This window comes from Leopardus geoffroyi, chromosome A1 (genome assembly GCF_018350155.1).
Source record: "Leopardus geoffroyi isolate Oge1 chromosome A1, O.geoffroyi_Oge1_pat1.0, whole genome shotgun sequence".
Classification (NCBI taxonomy): Eukaryota; Metazoa; Chordata; class Mammalia; order Carnivora; family Felidae; genus Leopardus; species Leopardus geoffroyi.
Window position 1 is genome coordinate 130,011,100 of NC_059326.1, and position 17,377 is coordinate 130,028,476.

Genomic DNA, 17,377 nt, shown 5'->3' on the forward strand with positions numbered 1-17,377 from the left:
TCGCCTTCTTGGAGAAAGCATACAACGTTTAGTATAAAGTTGAGACTATAGCTTAAAATGTGTTTTTCAGTCATTTGAGAAAATTATACTAAGGGTTATTGTTAAGGTTCATTTTATAGAAAACACTGCCATATTTGGGCTTTTCAGATTTGAGAGGGAGATAATAGTTTATTTGTATGTTTTTGTTTTCATTTTTTAAGCTCTGGGAACCCAGACTAGTAGTCTCTGATTGAAGAGATCATCTCTTGATCCTTGATTGCCTGCTTTTGTTATTATTTTTTAAGTTGTGAAAAATTTGAAGCATACACAAAAGGAAGAACAATATAATCAGTCTTTAGGTAGCTATCACCCAACTTCAAGAATCATCAACATTTTGTCAATATAAATTTAGGGCACTAAAAAGCTAATTGGGGGGTTCCTGTGTGGCTCAGTTGGTTAAGTGTCTGACTCTTGATCTCAGCTCAGGTCTTGATCTCCGGGTCATGAGTTCATGCCCTGCACTGGGCTCCAGGCTGGACCAGAAGCCTACTTAAAAAAACAAACAAAAAAAACAAAAACGCTAATGGAGAGAGTTGAAAATGTATGGGGAACTTACATTTACAGTAGTAAATTGCGAATTTTTCCTTTTGGATATAATCTAGTTGGGTAGTTTTGTAGGGGAACCATCCTTGTTTTTGATGTCTTTTCTTAGTAAAAGATCTTTCATTTTCCTGTCTCTTGCATGTTACATCTCCCTTTTTTTTTTAATGTATCCCTGCTTTTCATTACTGGGTATCTCCTTGTCTTGAGATAATTTGTTTTACGTTATCAGAGAATCAAACGGGACCACTTGTTTGTGGACTTGGCTGAGATCTTGGCATCATGCTGCTTTGTAAAACTCTAGAGGCCCTCTTAGTTTTAATACCTGACCTTGAACGTCACTCTTCCCAAAGTACCTGGTGCTACCAGTTCCTGTGTCTTTTGGAGTTTCTGTAATGTAAATCAAGTTGCTTCTTGACGTTTTCTTACAGCTGGCTTTGAGCTTGGTTTTCTAAGTTTGCTAAGTTACTGCTTGTCTTTTCAGTCCTTATCTTTTCTTACGTTATCTTTGTACTTATGGTTATGGATCTTTTAAACACATCCTTCTATATTCTTTAAGTGGATCCTGGCAAAGAAGAGTAGTAAATGCATGCGTTAAATCTGTCCGCTTCCTCCAGATTTTAACATTGTGATTGATAATACTGAGTTGTATGGTGTGGCCGGAGCATAGTACAGAACATGGTTATAGGGGCCTGGTCAGGAAGGCCACAAGAACATCTCTTCAAGTTCAGAGCAAGGAGTGTTAACATTTTTATTTTAGTAAGGTAATCAGGGTGCCAGTGGAGACAGGGTTTGGAATGGAGTAAAACTAAGGTCAGGGAAAGTGGTTGGTACGTTTTCTGTTAACCATGAAAATAGATGATGCAGATTTGAAGTAAAATGCATGGAAAGAAGGGGAAAGATTTGAAAAATAGTAGAATAAAAGATTGTTGAGATGTGGGGTGAGTAGGAACAGGAACTAGGAGGAGGATGAGAGACTGTTTACCACTAAATAGGTAGTAGTACAGGTCACTTGAGTTTGGAAAGGCCGGACAGGAGCTGTTTTTTTAGGAAGACAGTGAATTGGTTCAGTGGTCACCTTAAGAGTTTGAGATGACTTCTGGGTGATGATGTCCTGTAGTTATTCAGTGTCTGGAGTTCAGAGATCTGTGTTTGGAGATAATATTTTGGGACATTTTCCGCATGCACATGACACAGGAGAAGGCAGTCAAATATGTTATCCTGTGTAATGCCAATATTTAGCGGGTTTTATTCTTTTTTTCCCTTAACCTAAAAAATAATAATAACCTTATAAATTCACTGACTGTTGCAAAGATAGTACAGAATACCCTTCACCTCATTTTCCCTTTTGTCTTATGTAATTATTATACAATAAGATTTCTGCCTCTTGAAGCATTTCTGATCATTTTAATAACTAATGAATTTAATTTTGAGCTTTCATACTGTTGTAGAAAATGTGTTATTGTGATTTTTTCATAATGTTGTAGACAATGTCTTGTAGTTATGACTGTGGGCCGAGAGAATGTTCACATTTATTTAAAGTTGTATATCTGGGATTGCACACATTCTTCAGGCCATTAGACTACAAAGGTAAATGTCTTCAGGCTTTGACCAAGAGTCTTACATGTTTAGCAGAGGCTTTAGTTTTGCGAAAGCTAGCATCTCATGCTTCTTGGGATGTGCACTAAGTAAGTAGATAGATTTTAATTTTTCTAGGAAATTTTAAGTCTACTTAATAATCAAAACGAACTTGACTAGTTTATCTTAATGTTCCTTTTCTTTTGTTGTTGTATTAAAGATTGAACTACAGAGTGTGAAATTGAACTTCATTTTAAGACACAGTGTACTACTTTATTAAGTGTGACATTTTAATAACTATCTTCCTTTAAAAAGATCTTTAATAAGGTCTTTCAACTGATTTTTAGTTTTAGAAAGAACCAAACTTAAGGATAAGCTTTATGCATTTCCGTTTAGGTATCTGTCCCACTAATAAAGATTGAACTCAGTATATATATGGCATCAGAAGATGTATACATAAAGATTTTGTTTTGCTTAACAGATTTTGTTTAGCTATTGATATTTGAATTACTTCCTAAATGAGGAGATGTTTGATATTTATTGGTTTCCTTTCTGTGTTTGTCAGATTACAGAGATTATTATGGATGAAAAATTGGCTTCTTATCCTTTATGTTTCCTTTCAGAGTGCTTGGACTTAGTGTGATACACTGAGTCAATCTCCATAAAACAATAATTAGGTAAACTAGAATTTTAGATAAACCCCCCTCTTCTTCCTCCATTTTTTGGGTCATTAAAAATATTAGTAAAAATTGTTCATTAAAAAAATTTTGTGCATTTTTTTAAAAAAAAGCTTAAGAAAAAAATTTTTACATTCTTTCAGCATCCTTTCCCCCTTCCTGTATTTAATTAGTGTTAATTTTTTCTGTATACTCCAAAGAAACATTTTTATGTGTGTATCTCTTTGCTTGTGGTAGGTATGTTTAAAAATTCTTGGGTTTTTGCAGTTGTTATATACACACTTCTTCATCTTTTAAATCCAGTTTGTAATTATTTTTGAGATTGTTTTTATTCCATGCCTAATACTTTTTCATTGGCTAGTCACTATTCTGGAATATGAATGTACTATGATGTAATTATCTTACTAATGAACATTTTGATTGGGTTCATTTTAGATTACTTAGGTGAGATAATTTATGGAATTTAATATAGCAGTGTTAGTACCACTTTAGTAGTCAGAGGGGAAGATACATATGAATCTCTTAAAACAGATGTTTATACCATTGGTGTATATGATTCTACTACCCCTGGGCAATTGAATAGTATTTTTTTGCTACTTGCTGTTCAATTGTAAACAGAACTAACCTTGTTTTAGTAGTGCTTATAGTTAGGACCATCCCAGAAAATCTGATGGATTTATTTTTTATCAGCTCATTTTAAGACATTTTTATATGATAGGTTATTTTTTGGTGGGGGTGGGATCTTAGAGTGTCTTACGTTAAGTTTTATTTATACTTCCCTTAGGGATTAGGAGCAGACAGCAAGAACCTGTACCCTTTCCTGCTCCCAGTTATCCAACTGAGTACAGATGTTTCCCAGCCTCCACATGTTTATCTTCTGGAAGATGGTTTAGAATTATGGTAAGAGGAAAAATTTGATTCCCTGGATTTTTTTTTTTTTTCCTGGCCTTCCCTACTCTCATGCCAATAAAGCAAAGGTCATGTAACAGGCCTTAAAAACCCAGTATTTAAAAACAGAAACATAAAACCATTTTCCCTCAATTGGGTAACATCATAGTTCCATCTATTCTTGGCAGCTGTCGCTCAGTATAGGCTCATAGTAGTCAAAGTTGAAAGGGGAAATTTCAGTAACGACTCAGCTGCCTTTAACTTTTGGAATTTGAAATGTAAAATGGGGAGAGTTCAATAAAACTTCAAAACTAAAAATGACTTAAAACTTGCAGCCTGGTAAATGAGATGTTTTGGGGGATGTTGTCATTTTTCAGCCTCTTGCTACTTCACCTATTACATACTCAGATAATATATCTCAGCCCCAAATGCTGAGGCTTCTTGGTCTTGACTAATTATTTTGCCAAGTGAGTAGTGTGTCGTGTTAAAAGTTAAAAACGAAAAGCTCTGTTTCTGAGGCAGCTCACTGCTGCAGACCTTTATTGACTGCCCACTGTGTAAGGAACTGTGCTAGAAAATCCTTCAGCTTTACTAACCTTATCTTACTGATGACAGCAAATTTCTGCAGGTCAATTATAATACAGGAAAGGCTCCAATGTTGTCATATATAAACTGACTTTTGAAATTAAAAAAGAAAATCACAGAAATTAAGCATGGAAAAAATGAACATTTCTGTTTTCCTTTTTTCTTCCTTCTCTCCTTCCTTTCCTTCCTGCCTTAGTTTTTCTTAGATGTTTAGGAATGAACATTTTTTTTTATTTTTTAGAAACTGTCTTTGGTGCAAATTACAAATTAATGATCTGTAGCAGAATACTACATGAATGATTTTAAAATGTTAGGTAGATACTCGATTTACAAGTTAACTTTCTCATATTTTCTAGGTTGTGTTGTTGGAACTAAATGACTTTGGGTGGTTTTATCGTAAATTAGCATGTGTTGAAAATATATATTCATGTATTTTTGTTTGTACAGGATGGATTACTCGAGATCAGATGTTGGCAAATTTTTTCTGTAAAGGGGCAGATAGTAGATATTTTAGGCTTTCCAGGCTGTGTGATCTCTTGACTATTGACCTCTGCTGTTTTAGCACGAGAGTGGTCACAGACAGTATGTAAAATGGTTGTGTTGCAGTAAAACATCATTTATAGAAATTGAGTGTGGGTTGAATTTGACCCATGAACTCTAGCTGGCCAACGCCTACTCTAGATTACAAATTAAGACACTAGTCTCTGACTAGTGTCAGACACATACTTTTCTATAAATATGTAGACAATATATGATGTTGACTATTAGAAAAATTAAAAGTATTACTTATAGTAAAGAGACTCCGATACTTAACAGTATTATAGACTTAGCATATTAATGTGTTTATTAAAGGTATATAAATTTTTTAAGGATTACATGAACAGGCAGTAATAAATGTACTTTGCTCTGTTGTTATCTCTTGTTTTCTTAGCCTTTAGTTGTATGTAAACAAAATGAAATTGTTAGAATACCTTTTTTCCTTCCCTCTCTCTCTCTCTTTTTTTTTTTTTTTTTTTTTTTTTTTTAGCTCAAATGCTTAATAGCTTAGATTCTTTAAATTAAACTAGAGTATACTGAGTTAGAACTCATTTTTAGAATCAGATATAGGTGCCAGTCCCAATTATGCCACTGCATGAGGTATGTAATCATCATCTGTGAGCCTGACTTTCTTAATCTGTAAAATTAGGAAGTATAATTCCTACCCCACATGGTTGTGAGGATGAGATAATGTGTGTTAAATGGTTAGCTCTTTGCAAATGAGAGTCTGTAAAGTTGCCTAAGAAGGAAGGGCAGATGTGGAACATTCTGCTCCTAGCAGAATCCCAAGGAATTTAAGGCATTCGTGAGGTCACATGAGGGGCGCCATCAAGGGTGACAGAGTAGAGCTGTCTGTTGATAAGAGGAGGAAAACCAAGCCAAGAAAGAATATTTCCTGAAAGAGTGGTCAGATACGTCACATGTTGCTGATTATTCTAGGTAGAATCGTACAAAGAAGTGAATTTGGCCACATGGAGATAGATGATAGCAAGGGTTTCAGTAAAGTAGTAAGAACTGAGTAGAATTGAAATTAAGTAATTACAGACTGTGAGCCTTGACAACATTGGGAGCACTTGACAATGAAGAGGAATGTCAAAATAGGGCAGCAGTTGGCTGGTGTGGGGAATGCAGAGTCTAGAGGGATGGATGAGGCTCCAGAGAACGACATAATTGGAGGCAAGAAGGGATGCGATTTAGCATATGTAGCTGTTTGTTGGTTTTGGTTTTAAGTAACATCAGTGATACTTCATCCATTTTAACTGGAGGCAGGAAGATGGATTTTTGTATTATAGTGGGATGTGATAGGAAGGTGTTGGGTCTAATAGATTCTGTTTTCTCAAATATGAAGCATAGTCATCACTTTAATATTGGCTGAAGTGGAAGTACATAGAAGATAGAGGGATTTGTGGAGAAAAAAGATTTAAATAGTTATCTTAGAGAATGGGAATTTGAACTTACTAGGGGATAATTAGTAGTAGTAGATGTTTGAGGTCCCGACATACACAAAGGAAAACTTTTTAGAGTGATTATGTGTTTTTTTCCCCCATGTTCCCCTCCCCCCATCCCCCTTGATGCAGCTTGCTAGAGATTTGCCAGTGTTACTAGTCTTCTCAAAGAACCACCCTTTGGCTTTCTCTTTGTTGTATTTTTGTTACCTATTTGTTAGTTTCTGGTCTTATATTTATCATTTCCTCTTTTTCTACTTAAAGTTTGTTTTTGTCATTTGACTTAATATTCTGAGATTTGGCTCAATAATTTTTGATCTTCTTTACTAATATAAACCTATTACTATAAAAATTTTTTAAATAGAATTTGAACAAACCTTGCATTAACAGTTTTTTTGTTTTTGTTTTGTTCTTTGTTAAAGGAAGTAGGATCAGGTAATGGATACTGGTCCACAATAAGCGTGGGCTATATGCCATTAAATGTAATATGGTCTTCATCATTAAAAACAACAACAACAACAACAACAACAACAACAACTGATGTGACTGCCTTTTGCCATCTACTCAGGAGATTAGAATCTTAAAACCTCAAAATCTCTTTTTAAAGAGCTGACTTCTGAGATAAACTTTTCTTGCTAGGGTGAATTCTACTTTTGATATATAAGTCTTTTCTATTGTTCTGTGGTATTTTATCAGATTTTATTTTTTCCTGAACTCTTAAGATCTCTTGTCCATATTTTGTGATACTGTCTGATTTCGTATCAGTGTCATGTGTGTTTTACCAATTCACTATTTTAAAAAAATGTGTTTTTTTCCATACTGGAATGATCTCTGTGATATGGTAACTATTCTTTGGATGATTTGAAAATTGAGTAGAAAAGGGAACTGGAAATGGACTCATGGCAGTGGCTGGGAAGTTCTTCACAGTTTGGTGATATTTTCAGGTTGTGTCTTAGTTGTTTGTACATACTTTAGTTTTGATTTTCCATGTCTGTTAATTTTGGTACTTCCTTAAGATACTAATAAAAAAAAAAACCATACAGGCATGTGCTTTATCTCTGTTACTTGTAGTCTTATTTTTGATTTATCTCTTTTTAAAGTATATTTATTATCTCTTTGAAAGTACATTTATTAGTCAGGCAAAGATGTAGAAGCAGTGCTTTATATGCTAGTATGGATTCATAATTAAAAGGTAACTGGCAAGATAATTAAAAGGTAACCAAGAGAAACATTCTGTGCTTTGGGCCCAGTACCATAATTAGGTTCAACACATGCCTTACCAACTAGAATAGAGTATGCATCAGGTATTGCATACTCTGAATGTAATGAAAATACATTGGGCAAAGCTGGTGGATGTTTCTGATAGGCTTTTTATGAAAATGGCTACTCTCTTTGCCAATAAAAATTGGAGATGTAAAAAAAAAAAAGTATATTAGAGATTTTTCTTTTTATTAATATGAAAGAACTACATGTTGCATTTTATGAGTTCTCTGTTTCTGCCCTTTGTTACTTTATTTCTGCTTCATATTTTCTACTTCCTACCCTTAACTGGGTGTATTTTTTTAAAGCTATAAAAAAATCGTTACTTCATTACCTTTTCTTAAGTGCTAAAACATTTAAAGCTATGAATTTGCCTTCCATTGTAATGGCCTATTTCCCTTAAGTCTTGTTATTTTGGTAGTAGCATTAGAGTTTTTTAATGTCTTCTTTGACGCAACCTCATTTATTTTTTTGCTGATATTAAAGTACATGATTCAGGTCTGGATTTATTGCATTGTAAATACAACCTGTCACTTGTACAATTTTTAAAAAGTTAAGAAGAATTTTAATGACTCGAGGCTCTCTTTTTGTAACAGTCTCAAATAGTGATGATATTAAAGATGCAGACTTTATATATATCTATTCTTTCTAACTAATAGATTGTATAGTTCAAATCAGTGTTTCACTTCTTAATCTTGACAGTGATTAATTAAAATATCTATTTAGTTTGCTTTGTGTCAGTGTCCCTTTTTATTTCTATTTCTTTTTATACTTGAATGCTAGAAATAAAATTATTCACTGCACAGAGTTTTGGTATTTTTCTATATTGTTTTAAAGAATTTAACAAATAAAACACAGTATTTAAAATTTAAAATATTATCATGAAGTGTCATTTGATATATGTATGTATTGATTAATTTTTCACCTTTTAATTCTTTTGCATTTAAATTTTATTTGATACTAGTATTGTCATACGGTTTATTTTGTTTAGATTTGACTTTTTTTGTTCAACTTTTACATTTTAGCTTTTCTATTAGAACTTTAGTTGTATCTCCTATACAGAGAAAATTTTTATATTTTGTATTTCACTTAACCAGAGAGGCTTTGCCTCAAAAGAATTTTCATGCTCTTATATTTATTTGTTGAATTGCTATGCCTGTGTTTTTACTTCATGCTCTTTGTTTTCTGTATTTTATTTAGAGGGGTAACATTAAAATTTACATTTCTCTAGCTAAAGATGTTGGTATATACAACTTTGTCTAATTATTCATCAGCATAACTTGTCCCTTAACTTTCCATTAGTGTCTTGACTTTGTTTCTCTCTTTCCTTTCTAAGCATTCACTTGTTTAATTTGGAGTGGTTGCCATGTCATAATACTTTTAAGTACTTTAAACTCTGCAAGATTTTTTTGCCTTTTTGTTTTTAAGTTTATTTATTTTGAGAGAGTATGAGCAGGGGATAGCCAGAGAGAGAATCCCAAGCACGCTCCACATGGGGCTGTAACCCACAAACCGTGAGATCATGACTTGAGCCAAAACCAAGAATTGTACGCTCAACCAACTGAGCCACCTAGGCGCCCCAAGATTTCTTCCTTTTTAAAATAGTATGGCTTGTATTTGGGAAGCTAGCATAGGTAGGTAGTGAGAGTGACAATGACCTGAATGCTCTTTTTACTAAGATAATGACAGTGGGAGGGAAAGAGTCACATGGAGTCTTATTTTGGGCCCAGTGACAGAGCTTCAAATGTATTCTGAGATTTAGAAGATGCCCATCAATTGTTTTCTCACTGAAATATCATGACTGGATTATGGTCTTTCTTTCGGTTTCATTTTTATTTTAAAGGGGAATAGGAAAGAATTTTAAAAATCTTTTCTTTCATTTTATTCTTGAGAAATGGAATCATATCCTCTTCTTGTTGATCAGAGTAAAGTATCTAAAGCTACCACTACTTGTGTGTGTGGCCCGTACTTCATTTTGTGGGTGGCTGCTTTCTTCTGTGTCCCCCTTCTTCTTCCTAATTTTGACATTTAAGATTTGTGAAATAATTCATAGATACAAAGTAATAGGGAAGTCATATTGTTTGTAATTATTTATAACTTACATAAAATGAAAATCCATTTTCTGTACCCTGGTGAAGCTGTGGGAGAGTAAGAATGTCTGTGAAGCCCATGGTGTGGGATGTTTGTTGGATTCTCCTGTTTTCATTGCAGGGATGAGCCGGTGTACCAGTATTTTTTGTTTTCATTCCTTGGTTTATTTTCTTGTGGCTTGCTGTTTTTACAGTCACGTTTGTATGTGACTCTACACAATGTATCTTACCTTCATATAAATTTTACAATAGGTGTTCTAACTTATTTTTTTAGCTCCCTGTTCTAAGATTCATCCATATTGCTGAGTTTAATGGTGTGAATGTAACAGTTCATTTACTCATATGCCATTTTGTCGGATGTTCAGATAATGCAACTTGAACATTTTTGTACATAAGTATGCAAATATATGAGACCTTATTCATGAGGTCATAGGTGTGTGCACATAGACATATTTCACTAGTTCAGATAATAATACTTACTTTCCAAGTCTTGATACCAACTTCTTCCTGTCAGCAGTATGCAAGAGTTTTCACTTTTTTATAGCTTTGCCAGTATTTATTAGGTCAGACTAAAAATCCTGGTAATATGGTAGGGGTAAAATTGTACCTTGTTTTGCTTATAATTTGCATTTGTAATTTTGGCTGTGATTTGATTACTGGTTGGGTTCAATATCTTTTTATACTTTTAATAGTCAATTTTATTGCCAATTTTTGTATCCTCTGGATTGCTTGTTCGTTTGTTCTATATGTTTTTCTTTTCCTAACCTCTTTTGTATATTCCTTTGAATACTGTTCCCTTTTCAGTTATATATATTAGAAACAATCTTCTCCCAGCATGTGACTTAGATTTTGACAATTTTGAGACACCTTTTGACATAGAGTAATTGTTAACTTTAATGTAGTCCTATTCATCTTTTTCTGTAGTCTTTCTTAAACCTAAAGCTGTAAGTATGTACTGCTAACATCTTATAAAATAGAGACTTAAACTTCTCATATAAATACTGGAATTAATTTCTGTATTTCGTGTGAGGTAGAGGCCCAGTAGCTTCCCACCAATGCCTGAGTTTTCCAACCTTTCTTAACCTCGGAACCACCTCTGTCATAAATGAGTGGGTTTGTTTCTTGTGGTATTCTTTTTATGATATTAAATACATTAGTTTTAGAGTGAGTCATAAAGCAAGTGTTCCCCCCCGCCCCCCGCCATATGTTTTTTTTCTTGATAAATTTCTTGTTTATTCTTGGTCCTTTGCCTTCTAAATCATTTTAGAATCCACTTTCCTAATTTCTAGGAGAAAGTCTATGGAGAGTTGAAGTTTTATTGATTCTCTATAACAGTTTAGAGAGAATTGACATCATTATGATGCTAGATTTTTGTATCAGTGATTCTTAAAATAACATCTATTTAAATACTTTGTTTCTAAGTTTTATTTGAGAGAGACAGAAACGTTGTAAGTGGGGGAGAGAATTGACATCATTATGATGCTAGATTTTTGTATTAGTGTTTCTTATAATAACATCTATTTAAATATTTTTATTTTGTTTTTAAGTTTTACTTTATTTGAGAGAGAGATCTTGTAAGTGGGGGAGAGTCAGAGAGAGGGAGAGAGAGAATCCCAAGCAGGCTCTGCGCTGCCAGCACAGAGCCCGACATAGGGCTCAAACTCCCAAAACTGGGAGATCATGACCCCAGCTGAAAGCAAGAGTCGGACACTCAACCGACTAAGGCACCCAGGTGCCCCAACATCTATTTAAATCTTAAGTATTTGTTTTGAGTGTAGAAACTGAGTTCATTTTTGTATGCAGTGTATTGATATTTACAGCAGCCTTGTTGAAGTCTCTTAGTGGTTAAAATACTTTATGAATTCTTGCGTCTCTTTTCTGTCTGTCACACCTGTTGTAAATAAAGCCTATTTAACTTTCTCCTCTCACCCTTGTGTCTTATTAACTTAGTTGGCATATCATGTGAGGAACCATCCATATATACACTCAGTAGATGGGAAGGCAGGCAAGGTAATAGAAGAAATTGTTTGAGATGTGATTCTGTTTTTCCAGAGAATGGCTTCAACATATCATTAGGTGTGTTTTCTTTGAGTGTTGGATAGGTCCTCTCTTACCAGATTAAGGATTTACTTTCTGTTTGTAATAGGATAAGCGTTTTATAATGAATGTTAGATTTTGAATAGGATCCCCTCCTACTCCTTTCTTGCAACTATTGTGACAATCATGGTTTTTTTTTCTCCTTTAACTTCTTTGGGTGAGGGGTGAGGAGGTAAACCAAATGCACACTTCTGTGATAAACCGCGACCCATATATATTTTATTTTTTATAGATTTATTCTTTCATATTGCCCAGTGTCTTGTTGAAAGGGCACATCAGTTACATGTGACAGAACAATATAAAAAGAACAAGACAATTTTATGTTTCCTTGACCATTCCATAATAATCATGCTTTTGCTGTATCATTAAAATTTTATCGTAAAGACGTTTTGTAGTTGTAAATATTTTAATATGTAGTTACTTCCCTTACTATTTTTGCTGTGTATATAGAAAATAATAATGTGCGATTTGTAGATACGTTTTTCATTTGATATAGAAAGATAACTTTTGTAACTTGCTGTATTGTTCATTTTTCTTTCTTCCTTTAGATGGGACAATTTTTTAGTAAGTTGTATTGTTAAGAGCTTAATGACTATAGAAAGAGATTCAGCTATTTGTTTTTTCTTCCTAGGTTAGTGACTTTGGAAAACAGCCCATGTGTTACACCGGAGTTGCTTCGCATATTTCAGAATATGTCCCCCCTTCTTGGTATGTATTAAAATGTAAACTTAATACTGTTTTTGAATGCAGCCCTCCTTTGGGGCCTTATTGGGTGACTTTAAATTATACCTTCCATTTTACACAAGTCCCTGATACTCACAAGTTTAATAGTGTTTTAATAGTTTGTGGATTTTTTTTCCTATATAACTTTGTAAAACCATTTCTACTTTGTGAAGAGTGAACACTAAATTTACTAAATCACTAACTAAAAAAAGTCTTCTTGGAAATCTAATTCTGTGTTTAGTTTTAACTTTGTTACAATTTCTGTGTTTCATAGCAGATTCTATAAAGTATTTAAAAGACAATATTATAAAGCTGCATCTGTATACCGTGGTTTCATCCAGTTTGTTTTACAAAGTGATTTTATGCTATCAGATTTATGCTATCACAAATGAGCTCTGTACATACTTTTTTTCTTTTTTTTAATTTTTAAATTTATTTTGAGAGAGAGACAGTGTGAGTTAGGGAGGGCAGAGACAGGGAGAAACAGAATCTCAAGCAGGCTCCCGGCTTCCAGCACAGAGCCCAGTGTGGGGCTTGAACTCATGAACCGTGAGATCATGACCTGAGCTGAAACCAAGAGTTGGATGCTTAACTGACTGAGCCACCCAGGTGCCCCCATACGTGTTTCTAATTTAGCCTAAGGAAGCAACAATGTGAAGACTGTTAACTACTGGCAAATCATATTTATTGTTTGTTGATGTGTTACTTATGTATAGAGATGTGACATCATGAAGCTTAGTGTTCTTTTTGTCTTTTAAAGTTTATTTTGTGAGAGAGAGAGCATGCGAGCAGGGGAGGGGCAGAATGAGAGGGAGAGAGAGAATCCTGAGCAGGCTCTGAGCTGTCGGTGCAGAGCCAGACATGGGGCTCTAGCTCACAAACAGTGAGATCATGACCTGAGTCGAAATCAAGAGTTGGATGCTTAACTAACTGAGCACCCAGGCACCCTATCCCGAAGCTTGATGTTCCTGGAGCATCACTTGTGGCACATGGGATAGGGGAACTGGACACTCTGCAAGGAATGGGGCCTTATTAGTTTCTTTCAGCCACCTTGGATGAGATCTAATTGTTGTTTTGTTTTTCAATCTGAACATGGATTATGATGATAATTCTCAAGGAAATAAATACTTTTCTGTTAGATATCACTACCATTCACAAGTATGTAGTATTTTACATTGAAAAAATGAATAATTGTTTATGGAGATTTTACTTCGTGAGGGATTTTATCCTTGGAGATTCACATTTTTTTTCTTTCCAAGATTTCATTTAAATTCAGGTTAGTTAACATTTGGTGTACTATTGGTTTCAGGAGTAGAATTTAGTGATTCATCACTTACATATGACACTTGGTGCTTGTCACAACTGCCGACCTTAATGCCCATCACCCGTCTAGACCATCTGCCCACTCATCTCCCCTCCAGCAACGCTCAGTTTTCTGTATTTAAGAGTCTTTTAGGGTTTGCCTCTCTGTTTTTATCTTATTTTATTTTTCCTTCCCTTCCCCACATATCATCTGTATTTTTTCTTAAATTCCACATGTGAGTGGAATCATATGATATTTGTCTTTCTCTGACTGACTGACTTCAGTTAGCATAATACAGTCGCGTTTCATCCACATCAACTCATGGAGTAATACAAGGATTGTATACGGTGCTATTTAGTCGCCTTTCTGATTCTTTTCCAGTCTGTAAGATAGTATCATTTATTTATAAAATGTAAAAAATGTTTTCCATTCATAGTATCCATTCATAGTATTCTTCAAGCATCTTTAATTCCTTCATTAGAACTTTGTATACACTAACTGAATATTGTCAGGAGAGGGCATTTATGGCAATATCTGAAGAGTTTTTTCTGGGAACTTATTTGTAGTGAGCAGTTTTATTAGAGGCAGAAATATTATTGAGGTACAGTGATGCACTGGAAAAGTAGATAAACTTTTTGAAAGTATCGACAAATGTGGATTAAAACACTATTAAAACTGATTAGAAAACATCTCATTTGCTGGGTGGTATTAGTGGGCAGATAATATAATTAGTCCTTTGTGTTTTTTCTGAGATCTTCTGTTATCCTGTTCTTCATATAAATCTCAGATAATACCAAAATACCCATTGTTTTCCATTAAAGAGCCACTTGCCATTTATCATAAAGTGTCCTTATAAAAATGTTGAAAAAATTCCCAAAGATGAAGACTGTGCCAATAGACCACTTATTGCTAGTCTTGTAAGAAAAGTTGTGTCTGTCTTTAAGACACCACAGAGAAATAGAGTGGGAAATATCCTTTCATTTCCCTTAACTCTGGCAGAGGCCTTTTAGTTCTATTCTACCTAACTTGGAGACCACATACAGTGCCATTCTGGGTAATCCGCAGTTGTTCTTTATATTTGACCGAGGAATAGAAACCTCAACTGGAGCCATTATCAACGTTGTCATGAACAGGATTCAGACATTTTCCTTTATGGATATCTTCCTAAGTAAAAATGGCTGACTCCTGTTCATGACAAAGTGGATAGTCACAGTGATTTCACTTTACCTGTGTTCTTTGACCCCAAATTCAGCATACCTGACCTTTACAGTATAGCAGGAGAAGGGTTGGTACACTGGAAAAAGAGACATAAAAGCATCAACTAACCCTACTGTGATTTTATGACAGTATTTTGAGTGTAGATTTAGGTAAACACGAGGGTACAGTTTACCATAGAAAGCTTTGTAGTTGATGCATAGTCTTTCCAAATCAGTAAGGACTTCTATGTGTTAAGAACATTCTCTGGCACATACTAAAGATTAGTTAAGTATTTTGCAATTATATGTGTTACTGTTAATATTACTGTTATTTTGAAAGAAAAGCTAACCAACCTTTTTAGGATTTGTTACTTAACTGGATCAAAAACTAGTGAAATTGTAGAGCACCTGGGTGGCTTAGGCGTTAAGCATCTGACTCTTGATTTCAGCTCAGATCATGATCTCACTATTGGTGAGATCAAGCCCTGCCTTGAGCTCAGTGCTGACAGCACTGAGCCTTCTTGGGATATTCTCTCTCTCTCTCTCTCTCTCTCTCTCTGCCCCTCCCTCCCTCCCTCTCTCTGCCCCTCCCTCTGCCTCTCCCTCTGCCCCTCCCTCTCCCTCTGCCTCTCCCTCTCCCTCTCCCTCTCCCTCTCCCTCTCTCTGCCTGTTGCTCTCCCCCACCCACCACGAGTACTCATACATGCACTCTCTGTTCCTCCCCCACAAACGCACGCCCTCTCTCTGAAAATGAGTAAACATTGTTTAAAAAAGAACTAGTGAGATTTCATCCTTGTGATACTGATATTTGATGTAAACATTTTTAATTTTCAAAAGTTTTAAAAATTCTGTATTTTACAGATAGTAGCAGTGAACATAGATGATATACATGCTTTTGAATTAGTTTATTCCCTGCTTTTCTCTTTGAAAGCAAACATGTGTAATTTGTTTTATGTATTATGGTATGTATGTTTGGTTTGGTAATATGAAGAAATCATGTTTACACGTTTAGTAACCTTGACATCAGTGTTAACTTTTTTTTTGAGTATTGTAAAACTAATTTCCACATACAGCATTTTGCATATACATTCTTTTATATGAGGTTTAAAATTTACTTTGAAGTCCAACCAGAGTATTAATTTTAATCATTTAAGAATACAGATCAAAAGAAAACTTGCTTATCTTATCACTGAAAACACATTCTTTCTTTTTATATTTGTGATTTTTATTTATTTAAAAAAAATTTTTTTTAACGTTTATTCATCTTTGAGAGACAGAGCGAGACAGAGCATGAGCGGGGAAGGGGCAGAGAGAGGGAGACACAGAATCTGAAGCAGGCTCCAGTCTCCGAGCTGTCAGCACAGAGCTCAGTGCGGGGCTCGAACTCACAAACTGCGAGATCATGACCTGAGCCAAAGTCGGACGCTCAACTGACTGAGCCACCCAGGTGCTCCAATATCTGTGATTTTTAAAAAGTTACTTAGTCAATATGATAGCTATTATATTTTTATAAGTAGAAATAAAGCTATTGACAGGAATTTTCTCATTTTCGTTTAAAATCCATAAAACCAACAATATTGAATATTATTAGATGTTTAAGTTCATGGTTTTTAAGATATGTTAATTAAGTTAATTAAGTTAAATAAGTTAATTAAGTGTGAATAAATCCAGGGCTAAAATTAAGTTAAATAAGTTAATTAAGTGTGAATAAATCCAGGGCTAAAATTCATTCTATATCCTTTTTCCTAAATATATGTAGAATCAGAGGAATTTAAAGTAGAACCAGAGGCTATAATTAAAAGTAATTCAGATAATGTAGTTCTAAAGGCTTGTTTTTAAAATCCTTTAAATCTATTTTATAGTGTTAACTTACTTAGTATTCTCATTACTTACAAGATACATATCTGACTGGCTCTTGTCCATGTTACCATAAATGTCAAACTAATGTTCCTTGACCCATCAAATTTTTCTGCTGGTAACTTGCTCTCTAATTTGGAAGGGACTTTTCCCTCTCTAACATCATGATAATGTAGGCTCTTTTACACATTTTAGCCCTCATATATTATCAGAACTTGAAATAAAAAGAAATTGTGATAGTCACATTTCCAAACATAAACATTAAGTAGTATGGTTAGAGTTTTCTCAATTTTTTAAACATTATTCAATAATTTCTCTTTGTCCTATTACAGAGACTTTAAGAAAATAAATAAAACATAACATGAAGCTGCAGATTACAGGAGCAAAAGAATAGGGGGGTAAAAAAAAAGGATTTGCAGAGTATAAATTATAATTAGACTAATAGATACAAATCATACATGGACATAGCACAATTAGATACTATGGGTCAGAGATTTGCCCTCTGATTTCATTCACAAGCTATGAAAGAAACACTTGACCACTTAAGTTAGGCGTTTTCAGT

At 34.3% G+C, this 17,377-nt stretch overlaps 1 protein-coding gene across 5 annotated transcripts in view; it reads left to right on the top strand.

Moving 5' to 3' along the window:
* The window catches only part of IPO11 (importin 11), a 197,946-nt gene that overhangs the window by 90,410 nt on the left and 90,159 nt on the right, over positions 1-17,377 (top strand). For all 5 annotated transcript variants that reach the window (XM_045494369.1, XM_045494363.1, XM_045494376.1 and 2 more), the window contains 2 exons: positions 3,619-3,734; positions 12,368-12,444. In XM_045494369.1, coding sequence (XP_045350325.1) covers positions 3,619-3,734; positions 12,368-12,444 — 193 coding nt within the window. The remainder of the gene's footprint in view (positions 1-3,618; positions 3,735-12,367; positions 12,445-17,377) is intronic.